Source organism: Pteropus alecto, unplaced genomic scaffold (assembly GCF_000325575.1).
Source record: "Pteropus alecto unplaced genomic scaffold, ASM32557v1 scaffold213, whole genome shotgun sequence".
In the NCBI taxonomy this organism is placed as follows: domain Eukaryota; kingdom Metazoa; phylum Chordata; class Mammalia; order Chiroptera; family Pteropodidae; genus Pteropus; species Pteropus alecto.
Genome location: NW_006434829.1, coordinates 5039351 through 5057661, shown reverse-complemented (window position 1 = coordinate 5057661; position 18311 = coordinate 5039351). Strand labels below are relative to the sequence as shown.

Below are 18311 nucleotides of genomic sequence, written 5' to 3'. Positions count from 1 at the left end.
CCAGCCCAGCAGAAGTTCTGGGTGTGATCCTCATTGGTTGGAACTGGTCATGTGCCCACCTGTGAAGCAATCACTGAGTAGACCGGTTAGGCAAGACTAGGTTATATGCTCAGTTTATGGACCTGGGGGATGGGACAGGCCTCGAGCCTGTCGGAGGCGGGATGAGGATGAGAGGTAGTTGCCCAGAAGAAAGTTGTTATAAGAAGTCCCGCTGGGCAGATGAGCAGTGAGGATCCTTCTCATGGATGTCAGGGCTCCCCCAGGTTCACTGGGGCAGCGGGGGAGAAGTCTGGCTTTCCCCTCCCCCTTCCCGGGGACATACTTGAGCTCATGACTTAGTTCAGTACCTGAGGCCAGGATCACGTGTTCACTCCCCAACCCCGATGTCTTTGTAGTTTAGGACAGCCCCTCATTCCCATAGGTGAAGGGGCTAGGCTCTGACCCCCTGCCTAGGTAGGCAGGGAAACAGGCTCTGAGCAGCTTTTCCCAGATTACTTACGTGGGCTGGCATTCCAGAGTGTGTGGCTCCTGGCCAGTTCCTCCCTTCCCTCGTGGACAGTTTTTGGGAAGGTTACTGATTATACCCCTAACCTTGCCTGACCATTTTGGAAATTGAGGCCCATTATTCATGGGGTAAAGTGTGGATGGTTTTATGCCATGACATTGCCACTCTTGGAAGAACATATCTTACTGACGGCAGGACTCAAGAGTCTTTTATCTGTCTCGAGTTTTTGAGCCTTGGCGCTAATGATAATTCTTTGCTTCCGGAGGCTGTCCTGTGCGTTGTAGGACATTCTGCAGCATCCCTGGCCTCTTCCCACTGGATGCCAGTAAAATCCTCCACCCTGTCTTGACAACCAGAATGCTCCCAGACATTGCCAAGTGTCCCCCGCTGAGAACCACTGGGTCAAAAGGTTGACTCATGAGTTCAGTTCTTACACTGAGGACCCCAACTATTCCAAGTATCCACGACTTGTTTTTCTAGTTTTGATAGTTAAATATCAACAAAGAATAGCAGTTAGACCTTGATTGGTTGGTCGCTTATATTTTCAAAGCGCCTTCCTGTCTACCATCTTAGTAATTTTTAGATTATGCCTTTAAAATAATAAGAGCCCTAGTCCCTCTGTGTCCGAGCATAGTCTGCAGAAGACCCTGACACGTAGTTCTTCTCTCTCATAAGCTTTCCATTTAGTTTGCTTCCGATGATTAAATCAAAGACATTTTGGGGAAAAAGAATAGCTAGAAGTATTGCTAGTATGTATCCACTGAGCTTGTACTATGTGTCAGATGTCATTCGGAAGACTGAGTTGCATTTACTCACTCCGTCCTCACGATGGTATTGTCTGCGAGCTAGGCCTGATGTTAGCCCTGTTCTTCAGGTGTGGAAAGTCCGGCAGAGAGGGTGAAGGGCATTCCCAAGGTCATAGGTTAGCAGCGAGCCAGCATCAACCCAGAGAGTACAGAGGGAGGATCGAGGTTGCGAGAAGCATTGAGGCGGAAGGATGGGAGGGCAGTGCCTAGAGCTTCCAGGCTCTTCCTCCAGTCTGAGGAATGCCCCTGCTTCTCCCGCGCCCACGCCTCTGGCCGCAGGTACAAGCGCCATGCCAGTCGGGAGGAGGCAGAGCTCGTTCAGCAGATGGGCGCCAGCATCAAGGAGCGGCAGAACACCTTCTTCGACATGGAGGCCTACCTGCCCAAGAAGAACGGGTAGGCGCTGGGAGCCTACGCATACCCCCACACTCACCCCCCCCCACTCCGCTGCGGGCAGGTGCTCAGGCCTAGCACACCTGGGCTTCGTGACTCCCACCTTCCTGCTGGGGCTTGAGGCTGAGAGGGGAAGGCAGAAATGAGGTGGGAAAGAGAGGCGGCTTCCTCATATGATCCCCCATGAACACAAAGGTGGCTGGCTGCCCCTGGTGGGGGGTGACTGGGAAAGCACACCAGGGGGCCTCCTGGGCCAGAAGGGTTTTATTCTCTGGGCGTTCGTTGCATGGATGTGTAAATATGTGAAAATTTATCATGTTGTATACTTAAGACAGTTATATCTTAATTTTAAAAAGAACCCATTTTAATTGCCCTAGAGGTTGTACACATGCCTTCGCCTCATTGGCTGGAGTTTAGTCACGTGCTCACTTTAGCTGCAAGGGAGGCTGGGAAATACTATCTGTAAACCAGCTAAAATGGGGGGCGGGGCACGGGTCAGTCCCAGTTCTCATGTGTCACAGTCGTCACAGTCTCTGATCAGTATTCTCATGTGATGTGAGGCCCTTTGTACTGCTGAGGTTATTAACAGCCTGTGTTTCTCATTGACGGCTCGGTGTACGCTTAATCAGTTTAAATATTGTTGGTTGGGGCCCACTCCCCAGGCTGTTAAGGATGTGCCGGCCTCACAGGTCTTTCCTTCCAGGCTCTACTTAAATCTGGTCCTCGGCAACGTGAACGTGACCCTTCTCAGCAACCAGGCTAAGTAAGTATCCTGGACTTTAACCTGGCTTTCTTCTGGAAAGGCATTGTGCTCTTTCAACTCCTGGAGAAATGAGACCAAGCTAGAATCTTTGCATGAATGAAGAAAATGTTAACACTTGGGGCTCCGGCTCTTGGTCTTTCTGACACTCTCCTCGGTGGGCAGACCCCCCAGGGGAGGTGTCCTCTTTCCTTCACAGAGTCCATCAGTTAGGTGGATGGGACTGCCTGCTTCCCTTGAGAAGTGGCCCCTGCTCCAGTTCATGCCTTAGCGTACACTTTTCTCTTAGGAAGCAGACAGTCACGTCCACCCCAAAATCTATCAGTTTCTAGGAAAACGGAGCCATGGAGTTTCCCCTGCTGGAACTGGCTGGGGGAGGAGACTGTGTCCCTACTCCTCGGTCATCCCCATCACGCCCTGGAGTCCAGGGACATCAGAAGTTTAGCACTTCGGCCCTCGTTCCCTGATTGTCACCATTCATTCAATGCCAGCTCCCTCCCTTAGTGGGACCGGAAGGTCCTTGTGGGACGTGGGTGGCAATAGGTCAAGGATCAGATGGGGTGAAGGTCCTACCCCCCAGATGGGATATAGTTCTCTTGCTATAAATGTAGTAATAGCTACACAACCTCTCCTGGGGGTGTCTGTTGCCGCAGGTTTGCCTACAAGGATGAGTATGAGAAGTTCAAGCTCTACCTGACCATCATCCTGCTCCTGGGTGCCGTGGCGTGTCGCTTCGTCCTTTACTACAGGTAAGACAGCGTGACAGCGTGACAGGCATGCAGGGGGCAGAGCAGTGGCCACGAGAGAGGGACCCGGGGTCTCTCCTGCACCTGCAGTGTTTGGCGTGACAAGATGTCGATAGAGAAGAGCCATTTCTCATGAGAAGTAGCAATCCCGTCCACCCTACCTCTGTCCATTGAATATCTGCGAAATGGCTACTGGATATGCCTTACAATGTCATGATTAAAAAAGGGGCCAGTGTGGCATATTTATGTAATGGAATTCCGACGTATGCTACAAAGCACACAAATCCTGAAAATACTGTTACGTGAAAGAAGCTGGTCGCAAAAGGTCACATATTGTATGATTCCATTTATATGAAATCTCCAGAATAGGCAAATCCGTAGAGACTGAAAATACATTCGTGGTTACCAGGGCAAATGGGGCGTGACTGGTCGTGGGTAAGGAGTTTCTCCTGGAGCGATGAGAATGGTCCAAAACTAGATGGTCGTGATGGATACACAGCTCTGTGAACATACGAAGAAAACCTTGACTGAATGTGTACTTTAAAAGGGTGAATTTTACGGTATGCGAATTATGTCTCAATCACAGAAAGGACGAGAGGAAAAAGGAAAGGAAGGAAGGGGGAAGGAAGGAGTGAACAAAGAATGAAAAACAAAGAAAGAAAAAGGAGAGAGGCATGGGTCACAGACCATCTGGGCTTGAATCCTGGCTTCGAGACGCCTTGGCCGTTACCATGGGCAGGTTCTCCCTGGGGGCCTCAGTCTCCGTCTGTAAAGCGAGGGTGACACCAGTGCCTGCCTCACCGGGTGGTTGTGACAGTTCAGTGTGTCAACGCTGACCGGCCCAGTGCACGGCGCCTAGCAGTGCTCGAGGGCATCAGCTGGTGGTGTCTGAGCAGGACAAGGCCAAGTCTGGGGGCCGAAGCTGTGCCGCCCAGTGGCGGAGGGTTCGCTTCTCCCTGTCACCCTGAGTGTTCTGCCTCAGCGGAGGTGGCCAAGCACAGCGTGGGCATTCGGCCCACATGTTAAGGGTTTATTTCTTTGCAGGCGCTTGGCTGGGAGTCCAGTCGCTGGTCTGGCCTCTTGAACGTCCAAACAAAGGCTCTTTTAGACCCTGGGCCTGTGCCCGCCCGCTGCCTCAGGCCTGGCCCGTTTCGCTGGAGGGCAAAGGTTGCCCACATCAGCCACGCCTGCTCACATGCCCTCTGGAAGGAGGTGAAAGTTCCTCCTGAGCAACCAGATTGCCCTGCACTGGGACCTCTAGGGCCCTCAAAGGGCAGGCCTGGGGCGTGGGGTCCAGCTCTAGGGATCTCGTTCCCATTTCTCCCCTCTGCAGTGCTCTCCTAGGGGACTTGCAACCCAGCGGCACAAGCTGGGCGGCTCGAAGCAGTGGGCGCTGTCTGCTCCCAGTCCCGAGGCCGGAAGTCTGAAACTGAGGTGTCGGGAGGAGTGAGCTCCCTCCGAAGGCTGCAGTTCTTTCTCGCCGCCGCCCACTTCAGGCGGGCGCTGGCCGCCCACTTCAGGCGGGCGCTGGCCACCCTTGGCTTAAAGCTGTTTCACTCCAGTCTCTGCCTCGCGTGCCTCAGGCCTGTCACGTGGCCTCCTTCCCTGTGTGTCCCTGAGTCTCCTTCGTGACCTTCTCACGAGGACACTGGTCATTGGCTTTAAGGCCCGCCGTGACCCAGGATGACTTCATCCTAACTAATTGCCTTTACAGAGACCCCATTTCCAAATGAGGTCATATGCATGTTTTCAGGGGGCACTAGTCGACCCAGTACACTTTCTGTGGGTTAAAAATAGGCCAGGGAGCGGGGCCGGACAGGTGTCAGGATCCTCTGCGCCTCTCCCACAGGGCGGCCTGCCCTGCCGTCTAACCGTGGACGCATACCCTCACCTCTCCTGGCCCGGGTTTCTTCACGCAGAAAGTGAGGCTAAGGGGAGCTGCTTGGCAGGATGGTTGCGAGGACTAGATAAACGCGTTCAGAATAGCGCCTGGCACCCGCGCGCGGTCCCGCGTCGTTCTGTGCTAAGCCAGGGCGGGCAGGCAGCAGAGCACAGCCTGCTGTCCCGTGCCTCCCAGGAGCAGGAGTCCCTTTCCTGACTGACTCTTGCCCCCTTGGGACTGTTTCCTTGCTGGAGGCCCCACCCAGGGGTCCTCCCACGGTGCCTAAGTCCACAGCTGGGCCTGGCCGGCCTCCTTCACAGCTGGGGGTTCCAGGCCCAGCTCCACCACTCACGAGGTCAGCACTAACTACTGGGAACTTGCATTGCTTTGGCCTCATAGGACCTTGCGTAGAGCCCGTGGCCTGTCTGTGTCGGCTTCCTCCTCTTGCCCGAGGGCCAGAGGACGCCTGCTCTGTCCGCGCTGCCTGGTCTTTCTTCAGGTTTCGGCTGGAGGGTTCAGTGTGTCCTTCTGCTGCCTTCAGGCTGAGGAGCTGCATCTGGTTAGGATGGCCCTCTGTCCAGACGGGGTTTTGAAGCAGACAGCAAAGAGGCGGTCAGCTTGGGTTGGGGGGCTTCGCGTGGCTCTCGCTCCAGTGCTCACCAGCTGTGTGGCCCTGGGCCGCTCACTTCCCCTCTGCCGAGCCTCAGTTTCTTCATCTGTACAGTGGGAAGTCGTGTTCAGTTTGGGCTCCCTCAGAAGACAGCTCCCCAGGAAAAGCATCTGAATGACAGGATTTTATTCAGGAAGTGATCCCAGGAAACACAGGTGGGGAATGGGAAGCGAGACAGGACAGGTTGTCCTGTGGGTACCTGGAGTTCGGTGCTGCCGGGGAGCGGGGGACAGTGTAGAGTGTCCCTCAGTTATGCCACCTGAGGGGCGAGGGCGCAGGGGGGTTTGACCTTCCACTGCTGTTGTTCAGGGGGAGTCAGGGACCGCTCCCACCGTGAATTACTTCTGTCTGTCCCTCGTGCCAAAGGAGGGAGCACAGGGGCCTGAGAAAGCCCCCAGGTGAGCCAGGAGGGGTGGCAGGTTCTGGGCATGAGTGTGCATGTGCGCCTGCCACAGGGACCAGTTCTGTAAGGTCGTTGGCGGGTCTGGAGAGACCGTCTGCGTAGAACACCTGCAACATTGCACGTCACCGTGAATTACTTCTATGTGCCCCTCGTGCCAAAGGAGGGAGCACAGGGGCCTGAGAAAGCCCCCAGGTGAGCCAGGAGGGGTGGCAGGTTCTGGGCATGAGTGTGCATGTGCGCCTGCCACAGGGACCAGTTCTGTAAGGTCGTTGGCGGGTCTGGAGAGACCGTCTGCGTAGAACACCTGCAACATTGCACGTTCTCGGCGGTCAGAGCTGGCCTCGCGTGGCAGACCGAAGGATGGTCCCCAGAGGTGCACACCTTCTGGCACCTGACGTGGCGGGAGGTCTTTGCAGGTGGATTACGTTAAGGATCTTGAGACGGCGGATGATCCTGGATTATCCAGTGGGCCCAGTGTAATCACTAGCGGCCTTATAAGAGGGAGACAGGAGGGCCAGTGTCACAGAAGGAGGCGTGGTGACAGACGCAGAGGTCAGAGTGACAAGACGAGGAATTCAGGAGGCCTCTCGGAGCTCGAAGAGGCACGGCAAGGGCCTCCCCCCCGGGCCTTCAGAAGAAGCGCAGTCCTGAGGACCCTTTCGGACTCTGACTGCGAGAGCTTTAAGAGAATAATCGTGCGTTGCTTTGAGCCGCTAAGCGTGTGCCCACGTGCTGCAGCAGCAACAGAAACTCACGCACTTCAGCGGAACAGAGAAGCCCAGCACCTCGGGCATGTCCCTAAAGTGCCGGGGCCATAAAGCTGTAGTTTTACTTCTCTCTTTACTGATAAGATAGAGGAAAACAACAGTGAAAAATATCCTGGTCACCACCACTCGCTACGGGGCCCGACTGGAGGTGAGCGCAAAAGTCAGGATCTCGGTGGCCCTCTGCTCTGGGGTTCCGTCCCTGCTCCCCTTCCCCGCCCCCACTTCCGTCCAAGTCAAGCAGGACGTTGATTTTCTCAGTTAGGTGTCTGAGACCCATTTCTCAGACTTTGGACACTCTGTGGTGCTTCTAAAATGACCATAGGGAACATGCACAGGTCTTCCCAGGCTGCAAGCACTGTCCTGAGTACCTCACGCATTAAGTTCAGCTGGTGCTCACGGCAGCCCACACGGGGCGCAGGGGAGGCTGCTACTCTCCCCACGTCACGGATGGGGACGTGACAGTGCGGGAGAATCCCTAGCTTGTCCAGGGTCCCCCAGCTGGCAAGAGGCGGAGTCTGGATTTGAACTCAGGCCATGAGTTTGCAGAGCCTGTGCCCGACTCTCCCGAGATTTTTTTTAGGGCTTGGGGCTGAGAGCCCGTCATTGTGTCACATAGCTTAAAAGACAGCTTCCGACATCTTTTATTATTGTTAGAGTCGTATCTTCCCAGGGCCATTGTAGTTGGGGAGAAGGGTCTCCCAGTTCAGGGGCAGAAACGGAGTAGGGGACGGGACAGCGGCGTTTTCCCTCCCCGCAGACAGATAGCACCCGCTGCCGTCACTTCTGTCCCCTGCCGAACGGATCTGTGTGACTCTGGGAGGTACAGAAGCACTTCCGAATTGGGTTGGAGATAGAGCCTTCATCCAGGTCTTGTCAGAGAGACCGGCTGTGGTCGGGGGGCCCTCTGTGGGGCCGTCTGCTGCAGGCTCTCCCAAGATCCTTCACCCGGAGTGCTCACGGAGGGGACCAGCCTTCCCGTTTCACAGACGGCAAAGCCGAGGCCAGACCGGTCTCTGACAAGGTCACACGGAGCGTGTCTGCCAGCCCTCCACTTTGACCCGGCCGCAGCACAGCTCCAGCCACCCAGTCTGTCTGCCTTTTAAGGCCTGCTCTGCCCAGCTCCTGGCTGTGGTCACTGTCCAGGGGGCGGGAAGTTCTTAAGTTCGTCTTACAGACAATTCAGGCCGTAAGAATCGTCTGTAATCGTTCTGAAGTTTACAGAACGTTTAAGGGGACAGAGGGAGTTGAGGTCTTGACAATGCTGACAGTTTAAAGTAGCATCTTGAGTGTTCTGCTTGAAGTCCTTCTGTTTCACATCAGACGTAAGAATTCCGAAGGGAGCCAGGTCGTTGTGGGCTGAATGGCCAGGGGAAGAGGGGGGATCCTGAGCTAGAGCCGTAAGGGCAGCTAGGATTCAGGGAGAAAGGTGAGGAGGGGGCAGGCGTTCTGGGTGGAGAGAAGATGCCTCAGAGGCCAGACCCCCTCTGCCTCCCGGAGGGTTGGGGGTTCTGAGGCACACCCGTGTGGGCCGCCCTCGGCCTGGCCGGCTGTCCTGAGGTGGCGCTGGGGATGGCCGACCCTGGCACTCATGCCTGCTTCGCGCTCAGGACTGCTTCTCCACACCAGGGTGACAGACGAGCTCTTCAACTTCCTGCTGGTGTGGTACTACTGCACCCTGACCATTCGGGAGAGTATTCTCATCAGCAATGGCTCGAGGTAAGTGGGGGCCTTGCTTTGAGGGGGTGTGGTGGGGGGGAGAAGGAACTGTCTCAGAGGGGAGGCAGGTGAGGGCTGTCATCCTTGGCCGGCCTCGCCCCCTTCTTCAGAGGCGTCTGTAACTGTTCATACCCAGAGCGGAGGAAAACTGCTTACCAGAAACCCTAACTCAAATGGGCTCAACATAACAGGAAATTCATTGTCTCATGTCAAGGACAGGTCCGTTGGGGCTGACTTCAGGTAAGGCTTCATCCAGGTGCTCAGCGTCATCAGGACCCAGCTTCTTGCGCTCACCTATGCCTTCTGCTGTGTTGTCTTTATTCTCTAGCTCCATGTAGGGGCATCTAGCGGCTCCGGACTCACATCTTTACTTCCAGCATGAAAGGGCACGTTCCTCTCTTCCCAGAATCTCACTGGGTGCTATTGGCGCTTACTGAGTCACGTGCCTGTCTCTGAACCAATCACTGTGGCCAGAGAATGTGTTGCTACGATTGGCTGGGCTTGAGCCGTATGGCCACCCCTGTGGCCGTCACTGGAAACCTAGAAGCTGCATGTCAGGAAGGGAATGGTTCCCCAGAGGACAACGAGGATACTGTCACGAGTGGGATGAATGGATTCTGGTGACAAGACTGGGTGGTCTCCCATAGAAAGATGAGAGAGTCTCAGGACTCAGTTAGTATCCATGCTTGCCTATTTTCCATAGTTCTGATTCCTTTTTGGGGTGGCCATTTGAAACCTCTGCATACCATTCTTGTCCTTGTCCTTTCCTGAAACAAAAGGAACAACCTCTGCCCCGCTCCAGGGGGCTAGTCAGGAACAACCAGGAGCTATGTGTTTAAGATTGGGACATCTGCCAAAACCCCAGATAATTTGCCGCCTTCTCACTTTTCTGCCCAGTGGTCTCCTGGGGCAGATCCCTGCTCTGCCGGGCCTTTCCCATAGAGCCGTGAGGTAAGGGCCGGGGGGACGGTGGCTGTCAGGTACGTGGCCCTGTAGCGGGCAGCCTTTTAGAAAAGATCAGTGTTTCTCAAACTGCCCTCGTTCCTGTCTCATCTGCACCATTTTTGCCATGTTCATATATCACCTAGATGATAATTTCCCCACATTTTAAATCGACCTTCTCCTTTTTTTTTTTTTTTACTTAAATATTTATTTTAAAAGGACACTTTATTTCACCACCATTCATGGAAAACCAGCATCAACTGCAGGAAAGGGGAAGTAGTATAAAAATATCTTTTTGTTTTCCTTGTCTAATTTTTTTTAAGTCAATCATTCTTGCTTCCTGAAGGCTCTGAGCCTGAGCTCTGCTCTCTCATGTGTGTGTATGTGTGTGTAAAGCCGGAGATGCGCAGATGTCGAGAGGCGTTAAAGATGTCCTAGCATCTAACCAAGACTCCTTGACTTAATCAGGAGAATGGAAGGAGAATGGAAAAGATAATTCAGTATCATCTAGTGCTACACCCGAGTTATCATGCAAAACTTGGCGGTACATGCCCCATGCTTTGGGAAACACTGAAGTAGAAAATCTTACCAAATAATAGCATTGATGGTTCTCCTTAGTTTTAGTATCTTTCTGCTGTCGGGTATGGTTGGGGGAGAGCCAGAGTAGTATGTAGTGGGGAGATGGGCCAGGGCAAGGCCTTCTTGGTGCTAATCCTCTTCCTGTACCCATGGGCTTGCTGTCAGGCTTGGAGTTTCCCCCTTCTGATGGACTCATATTAAGAGTGTTCTGGGGCATGTCGTGTCTCTAATGGTCACTGACACTTTAGTAAGAGTTACTCTGGTCTGCTCTTTTTCTGGTATGACAAGCTGTGGATGGGGGCGTTACCAGAGAGAAAGGAGCACAACGGAGTGGAGGTCCCTGCAAGTGTGGGGCACACTAGATAAAAGGGTTGAGGACAAAGGGAGGAAGAAATGGGGTTCCAAAGGCAAGCCTTATTTGCCTGATGCTTTAGCAGGGGCTTTTGGGGGGGCTTCCTTGGAGCTTGTGCTCTGACAGGACAGCAGGAAGGGTTGTCTCTGAGCTTGTAAAGCAAAGCTGTGGATGTGGGTCCATTCTGCCCCCATCCGTCATTAACTACACATTTATCAAGCGTCTCCTAGGTGCCAGACTCATCTAGGGACTCCAAGATAGGTCACACCCTGTGCCTTTTGGGAACATTCATAGAGTTTTTTTTTTTTTTTAAAGGCCCATTAATGGCAAATATAGTTCAGGAATCTCAAGTTGTAATGGCACCTTTCCTCTAGTCCTGTCCTGCCACTCTGGCCTGGGGCAGGGGTTTGGATGTGGTGGCACCGGGGAGTCTGGAATGGGTGGGGTGGGCCTGTAGGTGCCTCATCTATACAAGAATGACTATGGGAATTGTAGCCAATTTGTGGGGGAGGGCGTACGGCAGGTGGGCGGGATCTAGCTGACCAAATCCCTGACTCATCTTCAACATCTCTTGGATATTTAGCGTCCTTCCTCCCCCAGCTCCTTCCCAGAGCTCATTTCTCTTGGGGGCAGGCAAGGTTTCCCCTCATATTTGGGCTTTACCAGGGAGTAAGAAATGCACAGCTAAGAGTACAATGAGGAGGAGGAAGAAGGGGGTCAGATTGGGATGGATTCTACCTCTTTCATCTCTGAAGTGTCCCAGGGGAGCTCAGTAGCTCGGGGTTTGTACCTGAGCCCATGGTCTTTGTAAAAATGAATCAAACCCAAGTTCTGCAATGAGGCAAGGTCCTTGGGGCTGTACCAGTGTTCTAAAGACAGGTGGAGCTGGGCCATGTGGGCTTCCTAGAGGCTTGCTGCCCAGCTTTGGTCTAACTGAGCCTTTTTCATCGTGTTCCTGGTTGCACCTGAGGCCCGAATGAGGGCTGTGGTCAGGGAAGCAGGCCTAGAGACGTAGGGGTGTGGCAGGACTCCCCCATCGTGGCATAGTGCCACCCTTGCTCTGTGTCTGATGCCTCCCATGTGAGATGTAGCTCATTAGCTCAGTGCAATAAACAAGTCAACTTCCCTTGCAAATTTTGCAATTGATGGAAAACTACCTAAGAGAAGTAAACATGAAGGGGATTTATAGGAGCATAAATAGTTCAAGGAGGTGAAAAGGTCTCAAACAATGTTAATAACCTCCTACCTACCTATTTTGTTGTCCCCTGCACTGATTCCCAGCAGCTCAGGTCAGCATCCTACTGGATCAGCAATCCCAGAGGAGCTTCTTTCCTCCACAAGTCTAGCTGTAGTCTTGAGATAGACTTCTGATTGGTTAGGCTCAGGTCACATGCTCATCCTTGAGCCAATCACTGAGGCTGGAGGGATGCAGCACCCTGATTGGCTGGCTCTGGGTCATGTGCCCAGGTATATGTCCTAGCTCCCCTCCAGTCACCCAGACTGAGTGGGGGAGTGACTTGGTTCCCTGAAAGGAAGTGGAGTCCTGGAACCATAATAGGGGGTGATTGACAGCCAAAACATCAGATGTACTCTACAGTTAATTCTGGGCCAGGACGAATAATGGATTAGGGATCATATTCATTTTCCTGGCAAGTCGGCCCATGGGCACCTGGCTCTAATGAGCTTTTGTAGGGATATTTCCCGGGATACAGAGATGTAGGGGTGGCAGGCAAGGGAGGGATCCTCAGTGTAGAAGCCATTTCTTCAACTGCCCAGATTACCAGAGGCACAAAGCCAGAAACAGCCCGGGGTTGAATAGTGGCTGGTGCACATAGTCGAACATCACTATCCATACATATTCCCTACAAATGTGGACAAAATGCCCTGAAGGGAGGGCCGTGGTCTCCCGGGCACAATCCCCATATACCAGCCAGGACATGCTGTCCCTACGTTCTGGCAGGCATGCACCACTCTTCCTGGGCCATCTATTGTCTGCTTATTAGCCCACTAGCCCCTGCAAGCTTCATTTCTGTGGCAAAACGGGCCCAGAGACCGACGACTGCTAATAAGTGCAGGTTTCTTTTCGGAGTGACAAAATTGTCCCCAAACTGATTGTGCTGACGGTTGCACAACTCTGCGAATATATACTTTTAAATGAGTGAATTGTATGGTACCTGAATTATATCACAATAAAACTATTATATAAACATACACACGTGCACAAAACCTACCCAGAGCCCTGGAGTGTGCAGATGGACCAATGGGGCTGGGGAAGAAGCGACTCCGAGCCTCTCCCAGGGCCGTTGAGCTGTGTTTATTGGTGGCAGCTGTCATTGCTGTGCTCCGGGCACTGCAAGCTGTGAAATTAAAAGCTGCTGCTCGGCAAAGCTGGCTGTCCAGAGCCTGTGTCTGGCTCAGTCCGCTCCCAGATGGAGAAGAGGGCATTTCTCAGGGGAGCTTTGGAGAACAGGACAAAGGAACGTGGGGCTTACCAAGACCCGAGGACTTGCATGTGGCTTTGCAGAGAACTGAGGAGGTTCCAGAGAAGCTTCTTGGGCGTTCTTCAAGCTGAAAGTCTGAGGATGGGGCCAACTGCCTTTTCTATCAGATTAGTGCCGGGGCCCCTCATAGATCCTGACAGGCAAGACAGACGTGGGGCGGGAGAGACTGGGAACAAAGAAGTGGATGGATGTTTTGTCTTGTCCTGTGAATTCACATGGCACCTGCAACCATCTCCTGTCACCTCTGTGCTGGTGGCATTCAGACCAGCTGCGGCTTTCACCAGCCGCACCTCCGGGACCTCACTTTATCCAACATTTATTAAATGCCTACTGTTTACCTAGTGCTGTTAGTGCTAAGAATAAAGGAGAAAGCCTTATCCCTCACCATAACCCTTGAGGGACCCACAGGCCATTATCTGAACACTTAGTTTACACCCAGAACTATTGTGGGCTGCAAAGAGAAGGGATGAGTAAGATTCGGTTTCTGCTCTTATGTCTACGTTCTGATTGAGATGTTTTAAGACCGCGCAAACCCACACATTAGGATGAAGCAAGCGAAGACCTCGGTGACACATCAATTTTCACCTAATTAGTTGGAGGGTTTAGGGAATCAAATATTCCCTACTGCTGATGGGGGCATAAATTGGGATAGCAATTTTGGAGGGTAATTTTGACAAGTCCCAATGAACACACCCTCTGAGCCAGCCATCCCCCTTCTTAGAGAAACAGTGTCATCACACTAGGGGACTTCCACAGAATGCCGTGGCAACATCGAGGATGATAGTGACGATCGAGGAACAGCCAAGAAGACTGTGGCAGAGCCACATCCTGAAATGTGATGTGGCATTTAAGAAGCCAGTGACAGGTCTATAGGTACTGGCCTGGGAGTCAAGACAAGAGAGCAAGTTACAGGACAGTTTTAGCTAAAAAGAAAGCCTAATCCAGCAGCTCATCTCTGGAACCAGCAGATCTCCAGTGTTTTCTTCTGGTGGGCCTCCGTCCCAGTCCACTCCTGAGAGTGAGTCCCGGAGGGACGTGGGTTGATTGCTGCCGTGGATGCCTCAGGCGTCCTGGTCACTACCGCTCAGTCCTTGGGAGGACGAGCTCGGCCGCTCTCAGGCTGCATTTGGCCAAGCGCATCCCTGCCATGTAGTGTTCAGATAACTGAGCTCTGGTAGAGGAGTCGGGGAAGGCCAGAGAGGCCTGAGACACTCAGGGACTTTGACAGGCACAGGCGTGAGGGCCCAGTGCTCATCCTAGGCTGCCCCTGACACTGAGGAGGGGGTGTGACAACCACGTTCCCTCCCCAGTGCAAAGTGAGAGCCCTGAGCCGGGGGAGTGCCGAGTTCTGACAACAGAGTCCCCACAGCTTCTGGGCTGGGTGAAATCAATTCAGGGCGGGACGACGGCCTCTGTGACAGAGCAGCAGATGAGCCCAGGGCGCAGGGCTCCCATGGAGCAGCTGCGTCTGGCATGGTGCGACGTGCTGCGTGTGCGGCCCGTCATTTCTCTGTATCTGTCCGCGATGACGTAGGTAGCTGCAGCTCTGTGTAAATGTGTGTGGGTGTGTGTGTGCTGGGTTTATCACTGAGCACCTGCTCGGAGCCAGGTAGCACGGGTACATCGATGAACCAGACAGACAGGATCCCTGCTCTTCTGGAGTTTACATCTGAGTGGGAGAAGGGATTCAGAAAACAAAATGAGAAAAAAAAAAAATTCAGACAGCGGTGAGCACCATGGAGAAGATGAAACAGGGCAGTGTGATCCGGTGTGGGGCTGCCTGACTGTTGTAGATAAGGTGCTCGGAAGGGGGTTCTTGGAGCAGGTGACAGTTGGTCGAAAACTTGAATTTTGATCAGGAGCCAGGCAGGCCAGCGTGTCGGAGCAGAGAGAACAGCAAGTACAGATGCCCTGTCAGGCAGCTCGGCTGCCACGACAAAATACACTGCCCGGGCAGCTTAAACAACAGAGGAAGATTTTCTCACAATTCTGGAGGCTGTCAGTCCAAGACAAGGGGCCAGCAGGTTGGTTTCTCTTGAGGCCTCTCCTTGGCTTGCCAACGGCCCCTGTGTCCTCATGTGACCTTTGCTCTGTGACTGTGCGCACTCCTCCCGTCTTATAAGGATCCCAGTCCTGTTGGACCAGGGCCCATCCTGTGACCTCATGTAGCCTTAGTTAGCTCATCAAAGGCCCCACCTCCAAAAACCATTGCATTGGGGGTTAGGGCTTCAACATATGAATTTTTGGGGAAGACAGTTCAGCCCGTAGCAGGCCCTGAGGTAGCAGTGGTCTTGGTGAGTTCAAGGTGGAGATGACAGGGAGGTGGGGCTTGCAGTCACCTGGAGGTTAGGGCTATGTCCTGAGGGTAGCTGGAAGCCACCTGGAGGCCCGAGTGCTTCTGCAGGCTAATCGGTGGGTGGCTTATGTGTGGCTGGCAGTGCATCTCTGCAGGACAAGGTGAAGGGCCAAGTCATGGCATGGATCTACTTCGTGGCAGTTTCCAGGCTGCAAAGCAGCCCCTGCACACGTCTGCTGGGAAGCTGGGAAGCTGGGGGACACCTGTGTTTCTCCCCGCTTCAGTTCCTTTTCCTTCTCTTGTTCTTGCCAAGAATTAAAGGCTGGTGGGTGTCTCACCACTACGTGTCCACCTTCCTGTCCGGAGTGATGCTGACCTGGTGAGTGTCTCCTGCCTGCCTCACCCACCTCGACTCCCCACGTGGGGACCAGTGGAGGATGAGGGCACTCCGATGGGGCTTTCGAAGGCCATGGCCTGGCTGACTTTGGAGCCATGAAGAAAGTGTGAGCTTAGAGCTGGCCCGCAGGGACCACCTTCCCCAAGCCAGCTGGGGAGTTTCCCGGGGAATGTCCTGTCCTGCTGGCAGGGGCACAAGTGACTGGAGCAAGCACAGGGGTGAGGCCTGTGGCACCGAGGACACCGAGATGCGGAGAGGGGGAACAGATGGGGCTCTGCTGGTTCCAGAAGGGACTTGGAGAGCGAGGGAGTTAACTGGGTCTAGCCCCAGGGACACTGGTGGTAAAGGGGGTAGGAATCGGGGACCTCGGTTTAATCGTGAAAGCTTTTCTTATCTCTTGGTTGGACGGGGTGGGCGGGGAGAACTCTGATCTCGTGGCACACCTGACCTTTGCCTCTCTGCTCTGCAGGCCTAATGGACTAATTTATCAGAAGTTTCGCGACCAGTTCTTAGCGTTTTCCATTTTTCAGAGTGAGTGTCTCTTGCCTAGATTCTGGGGTGGTGGGGTGGCTGTGTCTTTTGTGGGAGGAAGTGGAGATTGGGGGAGGTCCCTGGCCAGCCTGCGGCAGGGGAGGGTCCCAGAAATCCAGAAAAGAACTCTCTGCGCCCCAGATGAACTCCATCCTTCCGCCCAGTCCCCAGCCCTGGGAGGGTGATGGCCTGACCCACCCCCACACCTTGGAGCGCCAGTCACTGCCTTCCCCGCCCACCCCAAGACCAGAACTGGACCAGTGTCGACCTCTGGGAACTGACTGGTGTTGAGGGCACTAACTTTGTTTTCCTCAGAATGGAAATATGTTCTTTTTCTCGTGTAAGAAAAGCTCTGGATTTACATACAATGCCCTGGTCCCAGGGGTCGCCTCTGGAAAAGGGGAGCTTGGAGGGATGGGGACGGGGGCGAGACTTCCTTTTCACCAAGCACCCCTTTGTTCTCTTTGAACTTTATACTGTGTGCATATTGCCTATTCAAAAAGTACAATTTAATTTTTAAATAAAACCCTGGGTACAAACAAGCACAAATATATAAAGCTGAGAATGAAAATTACGTACAATCCCGCCCTCAGGGGGCGACCACTGTAAATAGATCCGTATTCTCTCAAACAGTTGTTCGTCAGCACGTATACACACATGTGCTGCATTATGCACAGTCTACCAACGAGCGACCCCTCTGTACTTAGAGCCGACCTTACAACCTGGGTTTTTTTCTTTTAACAATGACCCTGGGCATTTTTTTCACGTGGAAACACAGTACTCTCCCTCCTGTGACCACAGCATCCCATTGTGTGGCACTGTCTCTTGCTGTCTTGTCATTGCACGCAGCTCCCAGCTTGGTGCTGCCATTCTTGCAAGCACCTTTTTGCGTGCCTGCTGCATGCCTAGGAAAGCTCTAGAAGTTTCTAGAGTACCTGGGGACTCAGTCGGCTCCTGAGATAACCCGCGCTCTCTTGGTATTCTGGATAACAGATAAAGTGGGTTCAGACTGAGGTGTAGGTGTGTGTGTGGCGGCGGGGGGTGGGGGCAGTGGGAGAGGGATGTACCCGGGCAGCCCCCTGCCCTCCGGGCAGGGAGGACCCAGCCACCTAAAGTAGAAGTGACACCTAATCCTCTGGGCTCTGTGCTCCCCCTGCAGGCTGTGTCCAGTTCCTGCAATATTACTACCAGCGGGGCTGCCTCTACCGGCTGCGGGCTCTGGGGGAGAGGAATCATCTGGACCTCACGGTGGGTGAGTAGCCCGCCTGGGGGGGTGGAGGGACAGGCACCGGCCCCTGACCGCTCCCCTAGACCTCGCCCTTAACTCCCCACACTGGGAGCATATGCTAGTAAGGACGTAACGACACTCAAAGCCGGGGCTGCCAGCCTCTACCCAAGTTGCTTTTCATACATTGCGGATTCCGTCTCAGCTGATGAGTTGTGAGGCCAGCCGTGTGCGATGCTGGCTTCTCTCTTACCTTTTTAAGTGTCTGGTTTTTGGCTGTGCTTTATAACATACGTAATGTTAGCCTAGTTCTGCCATGCGTATACATAGCTCAGTGTAGTATGTCTGCACGTGGATATGTCTATATACACATACATCCACGTATATACGTTAGGAACATGTGCGTAACTTTTTTAACTCACAGTGGTGGGGACTCAATCAAAAGCTCGGAGATCCCTCGCCTCAACTTTCAGGGGAAACGATTTTTAATAAAACTCTGCTATCTTTTGCGATGGTCTTTTCCATCGAATTATTCTGCAAAGGGGGCCCCACTTTGTCAAGACTCGACTGAAACGATGCGTTCAGAAGTCCCCTACAGAATGCAAATTAAAGAAATTGTTAAACACGCGCCCGGGGCATCAGCACTCCACAGTTTCCTCGGCAGTTTCCCGACCACACTCAGGGTCGTCAAGCCCACCTAGTGCGTGGCAACTCGAGAGCAGCCGGGGAGCAGCCAGGCCGGTGACAGGTGTTCCGCACGTTCCCTGGGTTATTTTCATGTGTTCCTAGTGAGCGCACATGTGCCTGTAAGAGGCGGAGGCCGTACCCCCCGCCCCGTGT

General features: G+C 53.6%; 1 protein-coding gene across 2 annotated transcripts in view; it reads left to right on the top strand.

Annotated features, from left to right (window-relative positions):
• Positions 1–18311, top strand: part of TMEM120B (transmembrane protein 120B) — a 36165-nt gene that overhangs the window by 15190 nt on the left and 2664 nt on the right. Inside the window, exons 3-9 of one of the 2 annotated variants that reach the window (XM_025045515.1) lie at positions 1591–1707; positions 2408–2467; positions 3118–3213; positions 8559–8648; positions 15632–15697; positions 16185–16246; positions 17406–17494. In XM_025045515.1, the coding sequence (XP_024901283.1) occupies positions 1591–1707; positions 2408–2467; positions 3118–3213; positions 8559–8648; positions 15632–15697; positions 16185–16246; positions 17406–17494 (580 nt within the window). Of the gene's footprint in view, positions 1–1590; positions 1708–2407; positions 2468–3117; positions 3214–8558; positions 8649–15631; positions 15698–16184; positions 16247–17405; positions 17499–18311 lie in introns of both variants that reach the window. The other variant, XM_006910007.3, reaches the window with a different exon arrangement.